This window comes from Berghia stephanieae, chromosome 9, assembly GCF_034508935.2.
Source record: "Berghia stephanieae isolate SIO BIC M18660-M18661 chromosome 9, UCSD_Bste_1.3, whole genome shotgun sequence".
NCBI classification, from domain to species: Eukaryota; Metazoa; Mollusca; class Gastropoda; order Nudibranchia; family Aeolidiidae; genus Berghia; species Berghia stephanieae.
The window spans coordinates 15,228,280-15,255,966 of NC_088368.1; the positions used below are offsets into that span (position 1 = coordinate 15,228,280).

Below are 27,687 nucleotides of genomic sequence, written 5' to 3' on the forward strand. Positions count from 1 at the left end.
GGTATTCAAGAAGTGGAACCATTCGAGTCTACCAATTGTTTCTAAACGCCTATAACGTCCCAAGAAGTAAGTGAAGCCAAACAAAAGCTCAAGAACAACATAACAGATCATCAGGTTTAGATAGTGTTAGAGCAGAAGAACTAAAATGTCTTGACGATGAAGACATGCATATACTAGCTGATATGTATAAGATATTTAAGACAAAACAAGGACTCAATCTTGGAAGTGGAAAACTTATTTTGCTAAACAAACAAAATGAATTAAATCTATAAAATATTGCATTCTTGTATTCTTCTGAGAGGAAACATTTTTTTAAAAATGATTAATTGAAATTGATATTTCATTTAAATATACTTGAATGGTTAAAAACATTTGTTTTTTATTGTTATTTTATATATGATTTTGCCAATTTTTAAAAAAAGTCCTTCGGAGTCATTAGGCCCATTGAGCCAGGGTTTACCCTGGTTTCTATAGCGTGAAATGGACAATAGCGTTAAGCAAACTATTAAACGTAGAATAAAGTAACCGAAATAAAGCCATTCCTCTTTGTCATGCACACAAGACAATTGAGGCTGTGACATTGTAGACATGACTGTACATAGGATTGTGAATTCTCTCTATGAACGTTCTCTGGTTTGACGTTACCTACATACTCCATGTATTCCCCAGAGGCCAGCACAACACTTTCCAGACAGAAGCAATATCGAGACTTGGGTTATGTCAGGGGATGCCCGAGTGTTTTGTTAAGGAAACCTTTAAGTCATCATGGTTTAAAATATGAACATCTTATGGAAAGAATAAGGCGCGTCTCTCTGAAAAAGGTACTGTTATAAAAGCCATGATCCTTCTTTTTCATCATCATCATCATCATCATCTTCTTCTTCTTCTTCTTCTTCTTCTTCTTCTTCTTCTTCTTCTTCTTCTTCTTCTTCTTCTTCTTCTTCTTCTTCTTTCCCTCTATTATTTAAGTTGTGGAAACAATGCGATATAGATCATATTTAGTCTTTTTTTAAATTAATAAATGCATTCAAAATAATTTTTTATCCTTTAACAGAAAAGTGCACCTTATAAAGATACTGGTGGGATCAATATGCTTGTTATTTTTGTGTCCACCTCCATCATTGTGTATTTCCACGCAAGTGTCTGGGATTCATATCTGGAAAAGAAAACTATTTTCAATCGCCTAAAATTAAATGATAAAGTTGAAAAACCGGTAGGTGAATATTTACCGCTATAGTGTCCAATATTTTAAAATACGATAATTTATTATATCAACCAAATATGTTTAAAGTGATTTAAGCAAATAGTAGATAGTGAGCCACATTACAGCTTAGTTTTTGAGTTCTATTCTTGTTGTTTGTTTTTTGGGTTTTTTAAATTTTTATTATGCATAACATCTGCCATCCTGAAATAATGTATCAGCACACAAAACTTTGTGTGTCCAACTCTCAATCACGATTATGCATTCCTAAAAAAGGATCTAAAACCTATGCTGATCGTGCATTTATTCATGCTGCTCCAGCTGTCTGGAATTCTTTACTATTCAGTGTTAGAAGCGGGGTTGTGGATTCCCAGTCATCTTTTAAAAAGAAATTAAAATCTTATCTTATGAGAAGCCCACTAGATTAAATAAGACACCTTTTAAATAAGATATACATTTGTTACATCAAAATTCTCATGACGTAATATTATAATCTCCCTTCATCCGCCATTATTGTTAAATGTTCTGATATGATTTTTATTCAATAATTCATGTTAACAGCTATTTTTCAACTCTGTATGCATATGCACGTTTTGGTGAATGTGTGTGTGTGTGTGTTTGCGCGCTTGTATAAACGGGTGTGTGTACAAAAATGTTTTTAATGATGTTTTACAATTTTGTGCGCCTAGAGCTGTTTTGTCAACGGGATTGGGCACTATACAAATAAACTTTATTATTATTATTATTACCCTTGAACGTTTATGGGCCGATTGATAGAATTTAATGAGAACTACTTATGAAATGGCTGGCTAAAAATAATAATAAGGAACTGAATGACGTCAATTTCATTCCTTCTATAATTTTATCTTGTCATAATTATCGCAACTCGCATACTCCACAGGACTTGACACCACCCGCACATATTTGCTACCGACACACACAAATTTTCCGGTTCACAAACTCCGTTCCAAAGCTTTTTTTCGTTGTATCTGGTCGCAAGTGAAAATAAATATTTATCTTCTTATGAAAAGTTGAATGAATGCTTGATAGTGGAAGTTTTATTTCCTTTACATTATTTTATGATGCTTTTTGTCTTTTGATTCTTTCACATAAGAAATGAGGACCTTCTTATTTTATTATAAATGACATGATGTGACTAGTCCATTTATGTGGCACATCTGTATTGTGTTTGGTAATCCATATTTTTATCTAGTTGGTCTATTTTACATGTTCAAAAAGTTCAGACAATTTTTTCACCCACCATTTACAGGCCTGAATATACAAAACATTCTGGATTTAAATGTTAATGAGAAAACAGTCAGAAGGACAAACAGTGTTGTGGTTTTATTTACTTTACTTAACAACGGTTGTAAATATCATCTAATAATATTACAGTTTTTCAGTCATAATTGAAACCAGAATTTTGAATTAAAATATTAAACTAGTTTTAACGATTAGTCTGCTGCCATTTTAACTATTTAAAAGATACAGTTTTTGTATAAAAACTTGATGGAATGTTCCAAAGAATGGTACTGATTTTATAAGGGCATTATCACCTGCGGTTTACATACCCCTGGGTCTTGAAAAAGATGTTTATAATAGGACCTAAGATATATCTCTCTATGGTGCATCATTTGCAAATGTGACCAACTGTCTAAATCTGGTATCATGTCGGGTCCAGCTTCTCACTAAATACTGACATAAAGTCTAAATAATGAAATTTATTTGAATTAATTCATTTTGTTAAGATATAGCTCATCAAACTACTTTTGTAATTCTAACCATTAGGAAGTTTATTTCATTTTAGGGAATCTAGTTCATCTCAAAATAATACCAATTTTACACAGTAGGTTCACAAAAGAACAAGGGTTGATCAAATATAAATTACCTTGATGACTGACTGAGTGGGCCACGTATTGGACCCAGATATCAAGTAATAAATGCAAATACAGAGTGATTCAATATAAATTTTGAACTCTTCACAGGTTGGACATTGCAACATTTACATAGTGCTGCATTATAATAATGTGTGCATGTGCTTATGTAATGTCCAGTTTTCATATAATAACCTTGTTTTTCTGATAAGGATTACTGTTTAGGACAGCAACACATCTACTTGGATTTGATACGTTTTTTTTCTAATTTCTCACAAAACTACCAATTAAATTAGATAGCTAAATACGAACATTTATATTGCACATTTTGACAATTCACCACGGTCAATGCTTCTTTTATTCTCCTAACTGGTCATATAAAGTTAATTTCCATCATGTATGGTAAAAGTTGCCTGTTAGGCATCATTTTTTTTTTTCAATCACACCTGTGATGATATTGTTCTTTCTCCAGACTGACTATGTAGAAGACATTTGGAGATTCCTTGAGGACGTTTATCTTCCCTTTTTTCACAGGACAGTTGATCTGTCAGAATCTAATACCATCCTTTTAACCAGAATTAGGCAACTTCGAATTAAACCAAATGTAGGTTAGTATTGAATTTTGTTAAAATTTAATTAAATAAACTGATAATAAATTCCCAATCCTCATCTCCAACAGGACTTTTTGTCGCCTGATCCAAGTAATAATTGGAGAAGGCGGGACATCAGACACAAATAGAGTTAGGGCAAGTTACTTGGTAGCTCCTGATAAACTCAGTAAAAAGCTTTGAGCCCATTTTGTGGATATTGCGCTATGTAAAAGCTTGTTTTTTTTTTTAATCAACCCTTATGAGGGCCACACCACTAAACTACAAAGCAGCTCATGACAGAGTCTTCACTAGCAATCTGTTTAGACTGACAATTTCCTGATGAGATACTCATGGTCTTGACTAGCATTCTGTATTACACTGGCAATTTCCTGGTGACATTGTTATTGTCTTCACTAGCATAACACTTGCAGTTTCCTTATGACATTGTCTTGTCTAGCATTCTGCATAACACTGGCAGTTTCCTTATGACACTGTCTTGACTAGCATTCTGCATAACACAGGCAGTTTCATTACGACACTGTCTTGACTAACATTCTGCATTACACTGGAAATTTCCTTATGACACTGTCTTGACTAACATTCTGCATTACACTGGCAGTTTCCTTATGACATTGTCTTGACTAGCATTCTGTATAACACTGGCAATTTATTTTGTTATTCTCATTTTGGCCAGACTTTTTTCCATTCATAATTTGATAAATTAAAATGACAGCCAAATAGTCAAAAAGTCTTTTAACTGACACTTGAGATTTTTTTCACTTTGAGAAGGTAATCGCTTCTATTTTTCAAATTTCCTGACCAAAATAGATGTGATCCCACACATCAATATGCCTTTATGTCAGAATTAACTAATTGAAATGATGTAAGGTTATCAGAATTTTTAAAGTTAATTGTTTAGGAGGATAAGAAATAAAACTCATTCTCCTCAATGAAGGCTTTATAAGTTAGGGGGTATGCAGGGGTAATTTTTGCCGATTTTGGTGCCTGATACTACAATTGAGTTATTAATATTTTTGAGTACTTAAACTATTCAACTTTCGAATTTTACCATTTATACCAATGAAAAGAATTTTAAAATTACTTTTTAAAACAATTTTTCAACCCCTATGCTTATGCCCATTGAGTTCTGCTGCGAGACCTACCCATCTTCCATCAGCAACACTTAGTGATTTTGACAAGGAACAGAGTGGACAGTCAAATACTAAATGATCATTTAATTTTGTTCTTTTTGAAGAACACAAATTCATTTCACACTCTGTGATTTTCATTATCTTTGCATTACGACAGGAATGTGTTTGTTGATCCATAGAGGCAGAGGTCGTTGATGCTGTAGCAGATGATGATGATGACGATGTGGCTGAAGAAGAGCCCGACTGAAATGAAACTGGTAGCATTAGCGATGTAACAATAGAATCCGATGTGATCGTTTCCATTTCTTTATTAGACTTACTATGAGACGGCAGCAGGATGTTTTTTAGATGAATGTTTTGCTTCATTGAACATTTACAGGGCATTTTGGAGATTAAAATTATCCTTGTAATGAATTTTAGAAATGTAAACTATTGATTTAAAGGCACAGGTGAGTCAATAACAGTCAAACATGCAGAATGAGCCACAAACAAAGACTCGAACCTGTGGTATGATTAAAAGATAAAGAATGAAAACATCAAACACGTGAGAGCAATTTTTACATTTGGTTGCCAACCAGAAGATAAACAGAGAAGACTGAGTGCTCACCTTGGCTTTCTTTGGACACTGACAATAGACAATAATCGTAAAGTGGAATATGGTCAAGGAATTTTGCTTTGTTATATTTTCCTACAAATTTACCATTGTCATAAATGCAGGCAAATCAATTTTTTAATATTTGATACTATCTTTTAGAGTACAATCTAAGCTTTCCAACGATGTATAGCATGGGGTCACTTGTTTTATGACAACTATTGTTGCTATGACATTTTTACGGGTGAATATTGGTGTTCAAGTGGGATTGATGGACAAAATTCACACAGGGTTAGAAAAACTGTGAAATAAAGTCTTTTTTACAATTATAATTGGTAGGAATCGAAAGTAGAAAATGTCGAAAACTGATACCAAAATCAATAAAAATTGCCAACGCATATCCCCTTAAGCTTCAAGTTGAATCTAGGCATGAGGTTCAGCCGACATAATACTGTTTTGAAATGATTGATTACATAGTAGTAAATTACCATGTTAGCAGAATTGCCAAAAGTTCTTAAACAGAAACTTGACACACTATTAATGTTTTGCAAGAAGGTAATCATGCGTATCATCATTTTCCATCTAAAATAGTTTGAAATGAAAAATATAAGAAATCTAAAGGGGTTTTTTTTTTAGGCTAAGATATATAGTTTGTATTATCTCATATTTTAAGAGTTCAGACTGCGGATCATGGGTGAAAGTTCGCCGGCATATGCCGGAAATTCCGTTTTTATAGTAAATGTAATAATCGCCTGCCAGCATTTTGACTCTTCTGCCGGCTTTATCATGATTGCACCACCGGAACGTTAACTTTTAATGCTAGGAAATACTGATGCACCAGTCCTGTCTAGAATTTAATTTTCTTTCAAAGATGACAATTGAACACATGTGTCACTTTTCTGTCATACATTTGATCTGTTTACACATCAGCTGATGAGTCACATTTTGTACTATATTTATCTTTTCAGTTGGTTATTAAACGCTGATTTTCACTAAAACCTTTCACACCATTTTTGAAGATTTGCATTGAATTATGCATATAAACCTATTTTATACTTCAAATGGTCTCAGATCTCATTTAAGCTTCTACTTCTTGTTAAATAGAACTTGTCAAGTGAAAATAAAATAGAACCAACATCTTTGACAATGAAGCCTTCAATCAAGGAATGTATTACCAATAAACATAAATGGGTTATTTCCCTTAATAATACAACTGAAAATGCTTTATTTTGACTGTTTAAATTTATAATATTTTTTTCTTTAATATTTTTGAATTATTATTATTAAATGGGGAGCTGTAAGAACGCTGTAAGTTTAAAAAAATACACTAAAGACTATTTTTGGGGTATTCAACTTGTATATTACATAGGTTGGTATTTCCCATATTTGAACCAAAAGTAGTAGTAGTAGTCACCACTAATACAACCACCATCACAGCATTGACATTGCCACAATCACTACCACCACATTATCACCAGGACCACTAGAGCATCATCGCTACTACAGCCTATAACAACACTAGCATCAAAACAAGTACCATGGTTGGGGTCTCTTGATCACTTCTTTGGGGTGTTTCGAATCGTATTACACCCTGGTATTGCAATTCATGAGCCTTTTACTATACAAATTTATAGTGATCACATATCTTATTGTCTCCATAAACCAGGTGATACTATAGTCACTAGAGAATGCTGCGAATGAGTGTTTAAATGACGATCATTTATTTTGCTTTGGGTTGGTGTTAGCTTTTATATAAATTTTGTATTCAATCATGCAGACTAAATAATTTGTTCTCTTAAAAAAAATTTTTGTTTTTTTTTTAATTTTTTAATTTTTTTTTTTTTTTGGCAAAAAACAAACAAAATAAACACTTTTTGGATCACAAAATTAAAGACACTTTTCACTCTGGGATGGTGAGCACTCAACCGGTGAGTCGCAGATTGCAAAAAATTAAATTAGCATTTTTCAGGCAAACTGGCTTCCCCGGTCTGTATTTCAGGCAAATTGATCCCTGTTACTTTAACCCATGTTGCAGGTGAGGTTTTATCATCAGGTTTGACATTTTGAGACCATTGGTAATTTATGTTCACAAGTTAAGATTGAAAATGAACTTAAAGCTCCAGTTTACCCCGACATGATACCGTTTTAGATGATTGGTCACATATAAGAGGAAGATGAATTACAACATTGGTTTTGAAATTGTCCTTTTCTTTCTTTTCCTGTTTTTCTTTGCTAAAAGAAATTATTTAGTCTTTATTTCTCTTTATTTTCTCTTGATCAAAGACAGTAGAAAGTTCCGAATCCTTGGAGAGAAGATTGAAGGGAAAAAGCAGTTCCATGACACTATGACCAGATCCAACATGGACAAAAAAGATTACGTTTACAATTGGCTGGATTCTGGCATCGACAAAAACAACCACTCTGAAATAGACTCAGTGTTTCAATTCACTTCCCCAACAGTACACTCTGTCCTTGAGATGTTGGGAACAGACTATCCCTTTGGAGGGTAATAAGTAGCATTTATTTAACCCACTGCCTCAAAACGGTATTCTCTCGGGTCGATTTAAATGCCCAAAAAACTGAATATTTAGTTTTATAAAATAGGTCTTGGATTATGCTTAGACGTATTTTAGAGGACTGTGATATATTTATTTAACTTCTTTAAGTGACAAAAACTGAAATAATACATTTCTAACATATCTAACTTTAACGTTAACTGCCATACTTTGGAAATATTATTTATCAACCCTCCATCCAATTTCTAATGATGCCAAACAATGCTTGACTTTGTTAACAGACGAGACACCATGCTACTAATCCAACAACGCCACAAAAAATTTTATTAATCAGTGATGATACTTTTCCGCGGATCCGCGGAAATCTGCGGGTTTCTTTCCTTTCCTCGGTTTTCCTCCTCAGATCCTCGATCCGCGGATATTTCCTTCATTTCCTCCTTTTACTTTTTTTTAATATAATAAATCTTTAAAAAGTACCTCCTTTTAAAAAAATAAATATATATATAAAAAATTTCCTCCTTTTACTGGACTCCGGGCGTTTTAAAATTGTACTCAAAAGAAGTCATCCTGCCTACTTTCCTGTGGTGCAAGAATGTTCTAGGTGAGTTTTCCGTTTTTCCGAGACTTTTCCTCCTTTTTGACTTTTTGTGAGTATCATCACTGATTAATAAAAATCTTAATATGTGATCTATCGACTCATGACAGTCTTATGATGCCAGAGAAGTGATTAATTCAACCAGCTAACCACCGTACTCTGGAAAGACACATATGTAAAAATTTGGCCACAAAACTCATCCTTCAAATATTGATAGATTTAAATGACCCTTATGTTGGCAAAAACTCTGAAACTTGGGACTTATTAAAGACCTCGCCAAATTTTTTAAATACAATATTATTTAAACATTTTGTGAGGTCTTTAATAAGTCCCATGTTTCAGAGTTTTTGCCGAGATGAGGGTCATTTAAATCTATCAATAGTTTGGGTAGGATGCTAGTCTTTCAAAGTACTTTAGGTCAGATCAAACAAAACCATCACCGAAATGGACAAAGTAGTTCGAAAAATCTTGACTGCACCAAGAATTGCTATTTATCCTTTTGCTTGTGAGGTGAGCACTCTGCCACCCATTTATTACCTAATCTTGCACAAAAATAATGGATAAAAGGGAATCTGTACTGTATGATATGTAAAATGACTAAAGCACTCTGAAGTTCTAACTTAGCATAATAATAAAAAATCTAGTTAATGATACCCCCTGATCTTTCCTCAGCTATGAGTACGTTCTAGGCAGGTCCTACGAAGACAATTTTGCTGCTATTTTACTGATGAAGCACTCCAAATGGGTGGATGAGAACACCAGGGCTTTACTCATTGAGGCATCAGTCCTGAACATCAACAACGGCATTGCCTCAGTTCTCTCCATCAACTACATTTTTGGAAAAGGTCAGTTTTTATCCTCGTTTGTATTGAGTCAAGTTTTAATATTTGTTCAAATCATATTTTCCCCAATTATTGACCTATTTGTCCACTGTCACAAAACAGTATTAATCCTATTTCAGAGCTTAGGGTGTAAAGACACCCTAGGGGTATGTTTTTGATTCTTAGAAAATCAAGTTTTTTGGAGTAGAAAGCTGATTTTTTGTCTTGTAATAGCTAATCATTTCAGGCTTCCCCTTTTGGTCTGTTTCATTCACGTCTGAAGCATTGTACATTCTACTAAGTACATCAACATGGCTTTTTTTTGTGCGCGACAAAGCTTCCTTTTTCAGAGAAAGCAAAATTGCTATTGTATTTCTTGAGGTCTTTTCTATTTGAAAAGATGGAGGTAACAAGCTCTTTTTATTCCTTACAGTCTGAACTAATGCCATTCCTCTCTTTGTTAGCCACTCTGTGAGTTCAGTGTCTGTAGAGAATTTGTCGCAGGTTACTACATTCTACCTGACTTCAGATAATCAGGACTAACTCTTTGACTATTTCGTGCTTTGAGTTTTTTCTCCTCTCTCTGTACATACCCTATATAGGGTATTCCTTGGAGGGAGTGGGAAGCCTTGACATTTTTAGGTCATAATTTTCGGGTTGACTTGGAATGTCTGTCACATCTGTAACGCTCCACTTGTTGGCTTTCCATCAGATCCCCTCTTGGTTTGTCATCAACAATCTCTTTAATCATCTTATCAGTGATGATTTACTGGAAAGCAGATGAGATGGAGTGTATTTTCTTTGGGTGTTTTGTATTTATGTCTTTGGAGGTGTGCTGAGATTTTTAGCAGGTATTCATCCAGTCAGAGTAGCTAGTTCTTTAGTCCATACAGAGCCATCTTTGTCAAATAGGAGGTAACTTGTGCTTGGCATGTTTTATTAAAATTTCTGGTCATAATTATCCCCCTTCACACTCTTTGTCTCCAATTCTGCACTCTATTGGTGTAGCACTTCAGGCTTTTCATCTTCGTCAATACTATTGTCTGTAGCTGGGTGGGCAGGGAGGTACATACTTTGTCTTCTATCCCCTTATATCTGTTTTCCAACATGTTTTCTGTCTTTGTCTTGGGATGAGATTACTTGGTTTTGTCCTGGCCCTGGCTGGGAGGGAAACAGTCAAATGCATAGTTATTGTATTGGGAGATGATATTTATTTCCTTGTAAATCATTTCTCTGTTATGTATTATTATATTTGTTGTTTTGAATGTATAATGTAAGCATTTGAGTGTATTCCTCTTTGTTGGATTTTTTGCTTGTGTCCGGATGAGACTTACAGTTGATCTCAAACTAAGTACATTGGTGGTATGCTCTTGGAATCTACATCTGATCCCTATTTGTTCCCAGTTCCCCTTTGTCTTACTTTCTCTTGGGTACTTTAATTGTAAATCTAGAACTTTTTACTATCCCATTTTCTTCCTTTTTACTTGCTCTGATATAACCTTAATGTGTTGCAAGCACTGTAAAACCTTTAAAAACAAACAAAACAATATTGTCTGTAAATGAATACATTTAGCAGCATCGTCGGCATCCTCATCCTTAGCTCTATAATGTTACTTCTTTGTAAGTGTGGACGAGAACTGGAGAGAAATGTGAAACAGGGAAACACCAAGAGGAGGAAACATTATAAAAGAGCCCACTAAAAGAATGCCTGAATTCCACAACCCCAGGAAATACTGGGTTTCCTCAAGTTGCCTCTTAACTGGCAATAATAATAGCAGAACTGCATCAAATATTTGCAGATGGAAACTTGGGAACAGTGATGCCTGCCGGAACTGTCAGGCAGTTCCAGAGACCAGCGATCACATCGTCCTCCAATGTCCAGTAACTAAACTTGAAGGTGGCTATGAAACAGTTTTTAGGGCGGAGGAAGACTTTGAAGCTGCGTTGACGAAATGAATTTGGAGGTGTAGCCATACACTTGCTACTACTACTTCTTTGTAAAATCATTCACTGATGAAACTTTTCTTTATATCTTTGTATTAAAGAGATGAGGAGGAAATGTTTAATCTTGTTCAATAATTTATTGACTTTACTTTTTTTTAAATTTGAAAGCCCAAACCATTGAAGTCCAAGCTAGAACTTATTTTTATTTTCTTGATAAAGTACAACACCAGGTAAGAGTAAAATATAAATCTGTATATAAATGATGAATTTTTTAAAGCAATAAACTTGAGCTTTTATAACATGGTCTGAGTGCTTTACAGGGTGTTCCATGCCAAAAGGCACATTAACGTACAGGACAAGACAGTACTCCTATAAGACAATATTACATTTTTTTTTTTGGCAGACAATACATGTACCAGCTAGGTTCTCATTTTACTAAAATATTAAGTAATACTAAAATAAGAGAATGTGAGTGAAAAGTCTTTTATAATGTCTTAATTTTGTCCCACCCTCAGCAGGACTCGAACAAGGGACATAGTGGTCTGAATGCAAGTGTCATACTACTAGACCACTGAGCGCACAATAGACTTGATGTCAGCTGTCAAAAACAACTTCAATTATTGACGTTTCATTTTCAATATAATTCTGTTGCTCTGACAAAAGATAAAGTAGAAAATCAGGCACTGGTGAAATAAAAAATCTGAAAAGATGTTATGAAACAGTGACAAGAGTTGCAATAGTTGCAAGAGAAAAAATAAAATTCCATAAAATCATTTGGGGTGGGGTTTTATTTTCTTGTATTTGTCTTTCTGCTTTGTCTGGCATTGTGTCATACAGACCATTTCATGTTTTTATTTGACAAAAGACTTCTTTAAAAATAATTTTGACCAGAGATTTTACATCTCATTTATCTCCGTAGGTTCTGATCCCTAGCCTATAAAAAATTTCTCAAGCGTGAGACTTCAAACAATAAGAGTCTAGCTACAACATTTTGACAAGTTCAGGAAGATCTTTATTTTTCAATATGAAGGGGTAAAAATGTTTTTCTTGCTAGAATGAAAAATGTACTTTATTAGAGAAAGACAGATTTAACTTTTGATTATATTCTTCCAGATGGCATAAAACTGAAATACCAGTGTCAGCCTTTTGCCTTTTTCTTTAAGAAATTCAATCTGATTATGGTGGTTCTTGGCTTTACAGTCTTAGTGGTTTTTACTGCCATTCAAGTCATCGCTCAACTTGCTCAGGTAAATCTTTCCCTTGTGACTTTTTTTTTTACATTACGCACTGCCTTTATACACCATATTTATATTTTATATCTATTCTTTGTGCAATAGATTCATATTCTATATCTATTCTTTGTGAAATAGATTCATATTTTATATCCATTTTTGTTCAATAGATTTATATTATATATCTATTCTTTGTACAATAGATTTATATTTTATATCTTAAATAAATTACCATAGACTTAATTCATGCTTCATTGTCATCACTATTGTTTATCACAATGATTTGTTTTTACAATCATTCATTGTTATTGTAACTCATTAATCATACCTATTTTATCATAAACATTTTCATGTCGAGTTAATAAGACAATTTTATTGTTTCACAAATCATAACAATGCGTTAATGCTATAATATCAGGATAATGCATTTATTTCCGTTTGTATAATCTATCTTTCCCATAATGGTTAAGGATTATATTTAAAACGTGGGTGGGGGGGGGGGTGTTACATAACAATGGTTCACCTTTATTTTTCTAATATTTTATTTTAGTGTAATAGAATGACCATTCTATCTAATGTTATTTGATTTTGTACTCTATTGCTCTTTACTACTTGTCGCTACCATCACTATTTAAATGTATGCAAGACTGTGTGCCTCTGTGGTTGATATCAACATTCCTTTACTCGTGTGTGTTACTATGACCAATAGTACACGTGTGTTGTGTGTTAAGCCCTTACACAGGTAGTCTCTCGATGTAGTACTATTTTTATCTTCGGCTGGGTGTGACTTCTGGCCTGATACTATATTTTTGTGTGCTTTCTTTCATCTCTTCACATCGTTATAACTTCATTTTAACAACTATGATCATTTACAAATTTATATCACTTATTCTGGCAAATCATAGCTTTCTAGCCACCTACCTTGAGTCATCTAAATCTACTTTGTTCTTCTGTATACTTAATAATTGCTACTTAAATATTTCATACAGCCTTTGATTACTAATTACGAGCTAAACATTTACTCTTTAACTCTGCAATTCACTATGATTGATTTTGTAGCATAACTCTTTAGTTTAGACTTATTCGTTCCTTCATACATGTCCCATGTTATTTGCATTAATTTGTTTAAATGATGAAGATGCACACAACTCGATCGAGTTTACTCACTTCAGTCTACGCATCACTTTACCTGGACCAGTGACGTAGGTGCTTTCCCTGACGTCCGCGCTAAATCTATTTTTAACTGCTATAGCTAATATTATGGGATGATTCTGCCATTGATTCGTTTCATTCATTCATTGCTCCATTCATTGCTACACGCCTATTGAATACGATACAAAAGAATGATCTGTTCCATTGTTCCTGAATAAAGAATTCATCATTATACATCCTGGCCTTTGTTGTTTGATCGCCTCCACTACCCTGGAGTGGATGGCTAGGACTCGGGTAGACTATGGTGTCTCCGGACTTGACTGTGGTGTGTGCTCTTCGCTCATGAAATCAACTCCCTACTTCTACTTCTGACACATGAAGTCATGCTACTATCACTAACAGCAGTACTAAACTGTCACTTCATTGTCTCGATCTATCTTCCTCACTTGAGCACCACCGCCGCAGTTACAGTCTGGAACTCTTAAGTCGACCCCGGACCGAATCCATTCACTCCCACCACGGCCTCTACACTCTGCCAATACTACCACTACCACTCGCCGGCATCAACTACCCGGTTGTCTCCATCAGTAACACACTCGCCGGCATCAACTACCCGGTTGTCTCTATCACACTCGCCGGCATCAGCTACCCGGTTGTCTGACTCTATTACAAATTTGGCGCTGCGAGCAGGATCTCAATTTCAGAAGCCACAGCCTTTTGGAGACCTGCTTATTTATTCATCAGTCAGACATCCACTTGGAATTGGAACGAATCTACACTCTCGCTGCCAGTCCCTGTACACCAACCTCGATGTTTTATTGCGACAGACGACAATCGACGTCAACTTACCACTCGGCCCCTTTACAGCCGAATTTATAACAAGACTGCCGCTACCGGCTACCATACACGTCGAGTATCCTGTCCAACCCGAGATGACCAGTGACTGCCAAACCCGAAGGACCCATGTTCCTGAGCCCGAGATGCCCCGTGTACCTGTGCCCGTGATGACCCGTGTCTCAGTGCCCGAGATGACCCATGTGTCTGTGCCCGAGATGACAGTGTGCCTGTGCCCGTGATGACCCATTGTCTGTGCCAGAGATGACCGTGTGCCTGTGCCCGTGATGTGATGACCGTGTGCCTTTGCCCGTGATGACCTGTGTGTCTGTGCCCGTGATGACCGTGTGCCTGTACCCGTGATGACCTGTGTGTCTCTGCCCGTGATGACCTGTGTGTCTGTGCCCGTGATGACCTGTGTGTCTGTGCCCGTGATGATCGCACGCCTGTGCCCGTGATGACCGTGTGTCTGTGCCCGAGATGACCCGTGGGTCTTACCAACGTGAATTAACCAACCAGATGGAGCCTCGTGCCTATTACTGCCATGCAACTATCCGAAGGCATCGTCGTCAAGTGGGGCCGGTGTTCCTAAAAGTCGCGTCTGTGAAAGTGAAACCACGTCACAGAATCCCGCCTGCACACATATGTCCAGACGACGTCTGCCAAATGCAAGGATCTGCCTGAGTTTGACCACCACGTTGGTGAGATAATCCATGTTTTGTAGGATTCTCATGTATATTGATTCAATGTCTCGTTAGTTCCCATTAATTTTGCAATAATATGCTCATGATTCATAATGAAACATGCAATGTAATTATGGAATGTTTAAACTATTGCTTATAATTATAACAGTGTAGTTCTTTCTACCTTTACCGCTAACAGGCGATGTCCACTTAATATTTCCATGTCTATATTCGACATGAGCCTCCTCATATTTGAGACGTTCGTATTTCAAGTTTTAACGCTTTTCTCATCTTATACTTATACCGCTTTGCTGAAGCGACGTAAATTTACATTGATTGCATTTCTTTCAAGTTGAATTCGTACATTGAATCCTCTCTGCCTAGTTGACCATTGATAATTAAATAATTTGTTCTATGAGGACATAGAACGGTTCGAGTTGGGGATATGTAATAGAATGACCATTCTATCTAATGTTATTTGATTTTGTACTCTATTGCTCTTTACTACTTGTCGCTACCATCACTATTTAAATGTATGCAAGACTGTGTGCCTCTGTGGTTGATATCAACATTCCTTTACTCGTGTGTGTTACTATGACCAATAGTACACTGTGTGTTGTGTGTTAAGCCCTTACACAGGTAGTCTCTCGATGTAGTACTATTTTTATCTTCGGCTGGGTGTGACTTCTGGCCTGATACTATATTTTTGTGTGCTTTCTTTCATCTCTTCACATCGTTATAACTTCATTTTAACAACTATGATCATTTACAAATTTATATCACTTATTCTGGCAAATCATAGCTTTCTAGCCACCTACCTTGAGTCATCTAAATCTACTTTGTTCTTCTGTATACTTAATAATTGCTACTTAAATATTTCATACAGCCTTTGATTACTAATTACGAGCTAAACATTTACTCTTTAACTCTGCAATTCACTATGATTGATTTTGTAGCATAACTCTTTAGTTTAGACTTATTCGTTCCTTCATACATGTCCCATGTTATTTGCATTAATTTGTTTAAATGATGAAGATGCACACAACTCGATCGAGTTTACTCACTTCAGTCTACGCATCACTTTACCTGGACCAGTGACGTAGGTGCTTTCCCTGACGTCCGCGCTAAATCTATTTTTAACTGCTATAGCTAATATTATGGGATGATTCTGCCATTGATTCGTTTCATTCATTCATTGCTCCATTCATTGCTACACGCCTATTGAATACGATACAAAAGAATGATCTGTTCCATTGTTCCTGAATAAAGAATTCATCATTATACATCCTGGCCTTTGTTGTTTGATCGCCTCCACTACCCTGGAGTGGATGGGCTAGGACTCGGGTAGACTATGGTGTCTCCGGACTTGACTGTGGTGTGTGCTCTTCGCTCATGAAATCAACTCCCTACTTCTACTTCTGACACATGAAGTCATGCTACTATCACTAACAGTAGTACTAAACTGTCACTTCTTTGTCTCGATCTATCTTCCTCACTTGAGCACCACCGCCGCAGTTACAGTCTGGAACTCTTAAGTCGACCCCGGGACCGAATCCATCCACTCCCACGGCCTCTACACTCTGCCAATACTAATACCACTACTACCACTCGCCGGCATCAACTACCCGGTTGTCTCCATCAGTATCACACTCGCCGGCATCAACTACCCGGTTGTCTCTATCACACTCGCCGGCATCAGCTACCCGGTTGTCTGACTCTATTACATTAGTATTACAAACATAAAAATAGAGTTCATCTCACTCCAGTGTATATTTCGGTAGGCTTAGATAAACTTTACTTTCTAATATAAGATTATCATTCCTATAATAGCCTTCTCTTTGAATTCATTTCAAGTTAGTGAATACTTTTCTTCCAACCTTGTCACGTAACCACTTTTTATAAAAGCTGATTGATTTACTCCTCATTACTCACTTCTCTCAAGACCTTACGCATTGACAGCCGTAATTTTCCTCTCCTCCATTTTATTTATATTTTCGAGACAATTTTCAGTTTTCAGTCTTTCAATTGTCAACATTGAGACCGTTTATTATTGTCTTTCATGGAAACTCCAAAGCCTAATAATAGATCTTAATCCATGATTGTGTCAGTCTAATTTTAGACTATCGGGAAAGTTTGAAAATGAGTAATTTCTGCTATGAGTTTCACCAATTAGGATTGCACTCTGCACCATGAAACTACTTTTGTCATCCATGGTCATGGACCTGAAATCAGCTCGCTACTTGCTATTTATCTTTGTTATTTGGAGAGGAGACCAAATTCCAGATTAGTTGTCTGAAAAACTGAATTGCAAATAATGCATTTACTCAATGTACGAAGCTGGTCTTTGATGTTTTGGTTTTTTCCAAGAAGTACTTCAATTATTTATTTTTTTCCACAAAGCCTTCTCAATTTTATTTTTGTTTCATGAAGGTGCTCCAATGTTAGTTTTGTTTTGTTTTTTTGACTGTGTAATCGTTACTGTTTCCCTGTCCTAGATAGACCATAAAGTAAGCTGAAATTGTTTTCATTAGTTGTTATGGATTACCTATCAAGATTTTTTTTTAATGCCTGAGACTTACATCGATCGTATTGCGGATATCAAGGCAATTGATGCATCTGTTAAAAACAGATTTACACCTAAGTAGTCTTGGCTGGAAGAGAGATATTTGCTTGGCAATGTTTTGTCTGATTACATATGAAAAATCCCAGAGCTTGGACTTTTTTATTGCTTGATTTGAAAACGACGTTTAAATTACAGTGGTAGAGGCAAATCCTATTTGACTCGACATACCGAGACCTCATATCACAAAGCTCTTAGTCAGGAATTGAAGACAAACCAGACAGTCCCAGCTGTATTTCAGGCGTTTAGTAGTTTGGATAGAGGAGTGGCAACTGCTGCGACACCAGGACTGAGTCGACCATATGGTGCCCCATCAAATGTACCCAATCAAGTCATATGAGTGCCTCCAGACACAGAGAAAGATTAAAGAGAGTGGCTGTGACCCTTGTTGAACCTAGTCCAAAAATGTCATCATCGATATGTCCAGCTGGCATCACTCGTTTCCCTATGTTTGTCATCATCGTGTAATGGCATTTTTTTCTCTCTGTCTTATCTACTTACTTAAAGTTTGTCACTATTGTCAAGCAATTGTACATCATATCTATAATCAGTAAAGTATGTATCACATACTAATTATTATGAGCATAATGACCAAACATTTTCAGACTTATTGAAAGATGAGCATTTACAGGCCTGTATCTTACTATCGGGACTTTGTGGAGCACTTCATTATTTTTTATTTCTGCCATCAAGACACTGGAGCTTCCTTTACCACCTTTGCCAGTGAGATTACTGTCAAGAATTTATCAATAAGAAATAAATAATATAATAAATGATAAAAAATATATATAATAAATATCCACATATATATATATATATATATATATATATATATATATATATATATATATATATATATATATATATATATATATATATATATATATATATATATATAGCGTTTATGCCAAAGCATAAATCTAATATAACTAGCCATCTATCTATTTGTCAACTTTCTATCTATATAATCTATCTTTCTGATATAATGATCTATTATTTTTTTTTTTTTGCACAATCTATGTCAATAATTCACTAACACCTACATATATTTTAAAATTTTGTCTTAAAGATAAAAACAGAAGGTATCCTAAGTTACTTAACCTGCACGGAAAACATCATCTTTATGGTCATTGGGCTATTCAATGGAATATTAATTGTGATGTTGGTCTACAGGTACTACTTAACTAATGTAAGTTTTATGAATTTTTTTGTATTTTGCTCGCATCTGTTGTGGGCACCAGTACCTATTGGTCAGTACTGATGATGTACCTTAGCCTGTGTGCGACAAAGCTGACGAATATCCTCCTAACACCTATTTATTGCTAGTAAAAATTTCTTCCGTTTAGTTAGTAACTCTAGCATTCTGTGATAGTTATATTGTTACTTCAAAATCTCTTGGACATTGATTTAGATGACGGCAAGCCACCTATTGAAAATAGGCCATGGCATTGGTCAGTTTTGATTAACAGGCACTATCGCCCATTGGCCAGTACTTGAAAGGGCTTTTCACATTTTTTAAAAATAAGAAAAGAAAGAAAAGGGCTTTTAAAATGAAAACCAACATCAGCATGATTTTGTCAAATTGAATGAAAAAGAAGGGGGAAAAAAATAGAAACTTTCACAAAACAAGAACTACATTACAGATAATTAAGAATTTTTACAGCATTCTAAATCATATCTGAAGACTAAAACATCTTTTGTCTTTAGATATGATTTAGAATGTTGTCATGTCTAATTTCTAATTATAGCTGTGCCTTTTTGTTGTTAACAACCTATTCAGTTCAAGTTGATTGCCATCTTGCATTTTGTTCTGGCTGTTCTACAGCAAGTCATGTATGCCATGTATATTGTGCGCCTAGAGCTATATTGTATGGGAGGGGCGCAATATAAGTAAATTACATTATTATTAAGTCCTGCAATATTATGCATATACAAGTGAATTTCAACCCCAGTCTATTTAAAAGTCTTAACAGACCAATTTTATTTGTAATGAACGAAATTCATTGATAAATCAGGTCAACACAGTCGTGCGCAATCACTGACCGTCTGACTGTTATAGATTTAGCCGGCAAACAGAATAGGATGCTGCATTGTGTTGTTTACAAAGTCTAATGGCGTAGTGATATGAACTGTTAAATGATTAGAAAAACAGACAAGCCTATAAGTCATTTTCTTATTTTCTGTTATTTTCTCGAATACTGTTAAAAATCAACCTTTTATTCCTCATCTTCAAATTTGACGACTTTAGAGAAGTCCAATCAAATGTAAATTTTATGGACTATATTTATATTCATTTTCCACATACAGTGATGCATATGCAAGTTGTCCAAATAGGCGTACGTCATGTCAGAAGCCACATGACCAAATTATCCCCATTCACTGTTAGAGCCGGGTTTCTAGGATTAATAATTCTATTATCTATATAAGCCCAAATCTTTACACACATCACATCATTGGAAAAAAAAATATACAAACAAAAAGAAAAAAGAGCAAAACAATTTTTTTCTTTTTTTTTAAAACTAATTACAAAATAGAATTGAGTTGGTTATGTGGACAAATTTTGTCACATCATTTGGCACCCATAGATTCTAATCATACTAGAGCAAATGTTCTCAACATTAATAATTTTTTAAAACAACCAATAATTCTGCATAAACCAATATGAAAATCCTATAGCTGATTCAGCGCTAGTAGAAAAAAAAGATGGTTGAAGTCAAAATATTAAAACAAAAAAAAATAAATACGGTACCAGCGCTCAGTACTCTCTATTTCTCTCTAACTCTGCCTCCCACCTCTCCATTTTTGTTTTTGAAAATATCAATACATTATCGAAGTCTCTAATTCTTTCATCACTCAGCCCCCCCCCCCCCCCCCCCCCCCCCCATACCATGCTTGATTTTTATAGTTTTGATCTTGGTTTACATTTCATCTCATTGCTTCATCTCCCAGTTGCTTTATTTCTCTCTCTCTCTCTCTCTCTCTCTCTCTCTCTCTCTCTCTCTCTCTCTCTCTCTCTTGCGCTCTCTCTCTCTCTCTCTCTCTCTCTCTCTCTCTCTCTCTCTCTCTCTCTCTCTCTCTCTCTCTCTCTCTCTCTCTCTCTCTCTCTCTCTCTCTCTCTCTCTCTCTCTTTCTCTCTCTCTCTCTCTTTTAATTCATTTGCTGCATGCAGTGCAAGTGGATTTCCCATCTGCTGTTACCTCTTGCTGCTGTGCCCTTGATGCTCAGCCAGACTACTACTCTTGCACACATCTCTCTCTCCTTCTCTTGCACACACACATATTCATACAGACACACACATATTTTTACAGGTAATGTTTTCTTTTCTTACTCTTTTTTTCTCATCCATAGAACGATTTTTTTGGTCATTTTTTACTCGCTTTATATGGCTATATATTTTATTGACTTATTTAGGCACCCCTAGCTTTTGGTATCAGTATACTGACCAATAGCCACTCCACAATGGCATGGCATTTGGTCAGTACTGACCAGTGGGTTGGTCAGTGTTGACCAATAGTCACTTCGGGGGATTTTTTTTCGTCTTACCAGCTCAAGTACACCATTCTACACAAAATGATGCATTCCATGGATGGGCCTTGGTACGTCACCTTTGTAGATGTCGCAGTGGTGGTGACTACAATCAACTGTTTTACTGGGATTATAGTATTTGGAGTTGTGATGATGCTTGTACGAAGTGCCAGGTACTTAATGAGATCCTTCACTCCAGCTGTAGTTTGAGTCATTGACAAATCCTCTTCTTCATGTCCAGTTCGTGTCATCTTTGCATCTTTCCATGTGAAGCTCTCATCTTTCAAACCTCCATTAATGATTTCATCTGGCTGTGTCTAGCATCCCTTATTTGCTCATCCCATGCAGATTACATGCTTAGCCTGTCTTATAATATTTGTTGCAGACTTTCTCAGGGTGTGATGTAACCAAGCTTTTTCCATCTCCTTAATTTCCACCTCGAATATTTCGTGACCTGTCATATCACAGAGATCTGTGTTTCTAAGTGCTGGGTAGAGATGAATTTACTTTTTATATGCTTTGTTCAATTTTAAATGATTTTGAAATCAAACCGTGCTGTTGTTTTCAAGATGACAGTCACATTAATATCATCCAAGCTCCATTGAAGTCTTGGTATGTAGATTAAATTTAATGGAAGAAATCACCATAAACAGAATTAATCTGAACATCAAGTCAACTCCACAATTTCTTGTTAACTCTTATGCGATTATGTTTAAGAATATAACGGCTGTCTTTGAGATTGATGGCCGCTGTTTGAACATTTATTAAACAAAAGTGATCTCACTAATTTACAAATTAATTTGCTGTACGATAAAAGCAGTCAATAAATATGATAATTTTAAACATTTCTATTCCAGTCTGATCTCAGGGGTAAATGTCATAGCAATTCTAGCAAAACCAATGCATTCGTTTAATTTGTAATTATCAAGGACTAGAATTATTTCTATAACATTTTTAATTATATAAGCAAATAATTTGTGAGATTTTGATACTTCGTTCTTGTTTCTGAGCAAATCAAAATGTTCTATTGTGCTAAGGTCTTGTGACACAAAAAGCCACTGACTATTAAAGGACTGGGTGTTCCTATCACAAGACACTAAAAGGCAAAAAAGGTTACATATTTACTTTAATGTTTCGCCTATGTATTTATCTATTTATTTGTATTTTCTCCCCAGAGACATCAAATCAGTCAGTGTAATGTTGAGCATGATAAGATATGTATTCGTCCTAGCTTTACCTCCAGCCTTGTGTGTTGTCATGCTGTCCATGACAATGTTCTTAGGATTCTTATACCAGTAAGCCATTCATGTTAGAATTAACAAGAGAGGAGTGAGTAGGAAAGTGCCAGAAGACATGTTAGAATTGTATGGATTTGGCAATTCTTCCTCTTAATGTGTGTGTGGTGGAACAACCAAATATGCCGCACTGGGGAAAAAACTAGAATCTTAAGCAAATGTAAAGATATGTATACATCGATCTTTTCAAAGTAAAATGCAGTTTAAATTTTCAAAATATCTTTTCTAGGTACAAAATTACAGGTATTTCACTACATCATAATTGGAGAAAAAGAAAACTTTTTTTTTTTAATTTTGTTCATATCTTGTGACACTTTTCATCTGACCATCACATACATCATTTACCATTATTAAATAAGCTAAATTTGTGATCCAGCTCATAAATCAAGTACGTCAACTGGGTGAAAAATGACTTTTAAGTTAAAATGATCGGAATTAGGAAATATCAGGGGTTTTTTAAATTAGAAATTTAACTCTCTCCTTACCGGCAAGTTTTAGAACTTTCCCCAAAATTTCAAAGCCGACCAACATAAAATTTGATATTTATTTTACTCAAACACAAAACAGTAATTCTTGCTTAGTAATATTTTTTAGCAAAACGAGCTCTACAACAGTGTTAATTTTTTATAACTATTACAGAAAATTTCTTCAAATTTTGTTATGTCCAAAAGAAATCAGATTGAGAAAAATGGTGGCTGTATCATAATGAATGTAATGATTTTTCTATGCTTGGTAAGCAGAGGGTTAAAAAAAAAACTCTCCTCAGTAAAGTCATTTATTTCAACTCAAATTTTATATGAATTAAGGTTAAAATTTAATTTTTATATCAGATTCACCGCTACATAATGCATTTGGAGGACTCATCTTTGCAAAACCTCTCACAGGCCTGTAAATTCTCAGGCAATTGCCTGAAATCAGACAATCCATTATTCTCTACCTCAGGGGACATGCTTTAAGACAAAAATAAATGTTAAGAAATTTGCTCCGGTATGAAAAAAAAAAGCTGCCTAAATTAAAATAAAAAATCACCGGAAATGTAAAACCATGGAATGATGACAATACCAAAGCATAACTATTGTTATATTATCGTGTACCAAAGCCCCCTCCCCCTCCCTCCCTCTCTCTCTCTCTCTCTCTCTCTCTCTCTCTCTCTCTCTCTCTCTCTCTCTCTCTCTCTCTCTCTCTCTCTCTCTTTTAATTCATTCGCTGCATGCAGTGCAAGGGGATTCCCCATCTGCTGTTACCTCTTGCTGCTGTGCCCTTTATGCTCAGCCAGACTACTTGATTTGTGAGTGAGTACTAACAATATTCTTTAAAAGTATATTAGATTGATGCACCGAACAGGATGTTTGACATGTCATACTAATATATTAAATTTTCAGACAAATTTGGTGGACAATTTATAGGACTGCTCTCAAACCTGGGACTTTGTGAAGTAAAATATGTGTCTTTCCAGAGTACAGCAGTTAACTGGTTGACACTGAGTCTTTCCAGCTCTGAAACTTTCATGAATTCAAAGGACTTTTTATTTTAATATTGGATTGTTTAATGTTTGAGAATTATCAAGCAAAAGTAAACAAAACACAGAACAAGACCTAGATTCATAACCGAATGTGTACACTACGGGAACAGAAACAAGCCATGAAGAATAGCTCACTGTTACTCATTACTGGGGACTTCAATGCGAAAGTTGGATAAAGAAAGGAGGAAGATGTATGCCTTGGGAAAGGTTCAAGGGGTCACAATGGGAAAGCACTCATTGAATATTTTGAAAACTATTTTATAAAATATAAAAAGTAGTCCTTCAGAGCCATTAGACCCATGGAGCCGGAGTTTATCCCGGTTTCAATAACGTGAAACTGACAATAGCAATTACTTGCTATCCTTTGGATAGGATGCTAGTCTTTCCGCCAAATCTAACAGACTCAGCTACCCATTCACTGCTCTGTGGACAGGAGGGGTCAGAAAAAAATCTCTACTGCACCCAGGATCGATCTTGCTCCCTTTGCGTGAGAAGCAAGTGCTCTACCAACTGAGCTATTGGGATCTCCATATTATTATGTAAACATGACAAGAAACACCTACTAACAATGCTCAATCCTATGGAGTTACTGTTGTGACATAAGACCATAAACTTTTAAAAGTGAGTCTTGGCATCAACTGGAGGCAAATTGTGGAAAAATAAAACCAATATAAAATGAACACCAAGATTAGACATCTTACTCTTAGTTAATAATCCACGAACTAAAGAAAGTTATCATTCTCACGTCAATCATCTTATTTACAACATCAAGAGAGAGAATACAGAAAGTTCAGAAAAGCAATGGGACCTTCTAAAAATGTCATGAATCCAATGTCAGCATAAGAATGTTTAGGATAAATCATACCAAAGAAGACCTCCAAAAGAAAATTGGACCTAGAGGTAAAGCGGCTGGCAGAGATTCAAAAGAATCTGAGACTTAGGATCTTGAACACATCAGAACCAAAATACAATAACCAGACTAAAAAAATGCAATTATATCCTACACAAAAAAAAGATAATGGTGGCTGAAGTTGGAAATCAAGAGCTAGACTCCCAAGTACAAGACATAGACCAGCAAGCAATTCCAGTAAAATGTTCAAAGCAGTGAAGCTGCTCAACAGAAAGCTGTTCAAAAACCCAAAGTTTGAAGATAAAGAGGGTAAAATAACCACTTGCCTAAATAAGGTATCAGAACCTACTTCAGGAATGACTTAACAAGCAAAATCACTGGCCTCACAGAGAAACCCTCATGACTTGACAAGAAAATTGCAGCAATATTCAACAAATCATTTGAGGTGCATGAAACTCTGGACATCAACAAAGGGGTCCTATTCGCACTACCAAAAGCAGGAAAGTCCAAAGGTCTATCCAAAAATCTCACCACACTGAAAATAAATTCTATCACTTTTGAACCAAATGAGACCAAAGGTGGAAGAATATCTATCTCATAGTCAGAGTGAGTTCAGACCAGAAAGAAGTACACCCAATGTCATATGGGCAAACACATGTTAATTAAAGATTGCAATCAAAATTACTGGCTTGAACATGATGCCTGCATTTGACACGATTTGAAGAAATAAACTCCTTCATATTCTCTCAGAAATCATAGCAGTCAAGATCTGCATAATCCAATTCCTTCTCAGCAACAAAACATTAACTCTTTAGTTGCTAAATACGGCAGAAGGCATAGGTCTGTAATGCCGGCCAAAAGGTGCCACTCATATAGCTGTGATAAATGAGTGAAATACGAATCTTATGAGTATCAATATTGATCTGCTGTGACTGCAAGCACTCTCTAAGAACTTTATTGAGACTGTCAGTGCACAATGATTGTCACTTTGACATTTTGGAATGAAATTATTGAAATTGTTTATGTTGCAACTCTCACAGAGGGACTCAGATGTAGATGGGTAAATATACAGACATGATTCTGATTAAGGGGCTGATTTATTCTTAGATAATGACAATTATGATAATGATTCTAACATTGGGGTGTCAAGAACCCATTTTGTCCAGTTTCATTGAAAATGACAATTAGATAGGGCCTGAAACTAGTGGTGGGCATGACAAAAGTGGGCGTGGTGATTGCGATGGTGTTGATAATGAATGGGTTTGGAATGTTTTCGAAATCCTGTAGAATGGCTAATGAGCTTTACTGAAAATACAAACCCAAAGAATATTGCGTCGAATGATGAAGAAAAGATGATTTCTGTGTATTTTAGGCTTCTATTTCCTGGTCTTGTACTGTCCTCTTGTAGTCTTTCTTACTCTCTATGATTTTGAATATTTTTCAGTCATTTTACTTTGCACATAGCACTAACCAAACAAATGGAAATACCAAAACTTCTTTTAAATTTCTAATTACATACAATTTTCAATAATATCCAGTCTTGAAATAATGTTTATTTTCATTTTGGGTGGAATTATGGGTCAAAATACACGGGTAACATAGCAAATTTGCATATTAATTAGATTTCCGAGTTGGTTGCCATGGTCGTATGTCCTAATTTGCATATTTGATTGTGGTGGCATGTTCACAAAACTATCCACTACTATTCATGTGAATGTCATGAATGTGGTACTAGTACTTATCTTTTGGCTTTACGGAGCAGTTGCTTGGGACCCCTACCTGAAAGAGGAAATTCAAAAACTTGAGAGAGTCCAGAGACAAGACGCCTGGTTCATAACTGGGAACTATAAGAGCAGAGCCCTAGGATGCATGACAAAAATGTTAGAGGAAAGAAACCTCATCAGCCTCCAACAAAGAAGAAAAGAAACCCGTCTGTCATTCATGTTCAAGATTATAACAGATCAAATACCATCAATAAAGGCAGACTCCTTTTTCATGCCACGACCAAACAAAAGAAAAATCCGAGCACTCACTTTTGCCAACCACATAACCGAAAACACTATTGAGAGATACGCCACAAACAATTCGAACTGCTTCAAAATGCCACAGACAAAAACCCAAAACCTCAGAAATTCTTTCTTCATAAGAACTATCTCGGATTGGAATGGGCTGGATGAACTGGTCATCATGGCACCACACCTAAACGATTCTAAGGCTTGACTGACATGGGCCGTGCCCAATGAGGATGCCGCTGAAATACAACCAGACCATTGATTTCTTCAGCGCCAACCATACAGATACAGATACAGATCTTTTTGTTACATTTTAAATAACAATACCCATTTTAAACTGATTTTTGCCAAAATGTTTAGCAATTGGGACTCCTCAAGGGGACAGTTTCAGCCTGGTATTGTTCAGAGTATGTATTTGGAACACACGCTAAGAGAAGCATGTCTATACCTAATCCCCTAAAAAGTGTTTTTAAAACATCCTTTCTCCCAGAAATTATATACGCAGATGACACAGATTTCATTGGCACAGACTTTATTAACGTAAACAACATCTGAGACATCTGAAAAAATACAATCATCAAGTTGATTTAGACAAAACTGAACTAACAACCATCACACGATATGAAGACTCATGGAAAAATGTTTTAAAATGCTCAGTTCACTGCTCGGGAACAAAGA

At 35.6% G+C, this 27,687-nt stretch overlaps 1 protein-coding gene across 3 annotated transcripts in view; it reads left to right on the forward strand.

The window, feature by feature from the left end:
- LOC144979756 (uncharacterized) overlaps nt 1–27,687 on the forward strand; it is a 107,400-nt gene that overhangs the window by 73,933 nt on the left and 5,780 nt on the right. For 2 of the 3 annotated variants that reach the window (XM_078926770.1, XM_078926772.1), the window contains 9 exons: nt 670–821; nt 1,055–1,213; nt 3,548–3,683; nt 7,692–7,914; nt 9,192–9,364; nt 12,398–12,531; nt 18,875–18,994; nt 21,352–21,503; nt 22,506–22,625. In XM_078926770.1, the coding sequence (XP_078782896.1) occupies nt 670–821; nt 1,055–1,213; nt 3,548–3,683; nt 7,692–7,914; nt 9,192–9,364; nt 12,398–12,531; nt 18,875–18,994; nt 21,352–21,503; nt 22,506–22,625 (1,369 nt within the window). The remainder of the gene's footprint in view (nt 1–669; nt 822–1,054; nt 1,214–3,547; nt 3,684–7,691; nt 7,915–9,191; nt 9,365–12,397; nt 12,532–18,874; nt 18,995–21,351; nt 21,504–22,505; nt 22,626–27,687) is intronic. The other variant, XM_078926771.1, reaches the window with a different exon arrangement.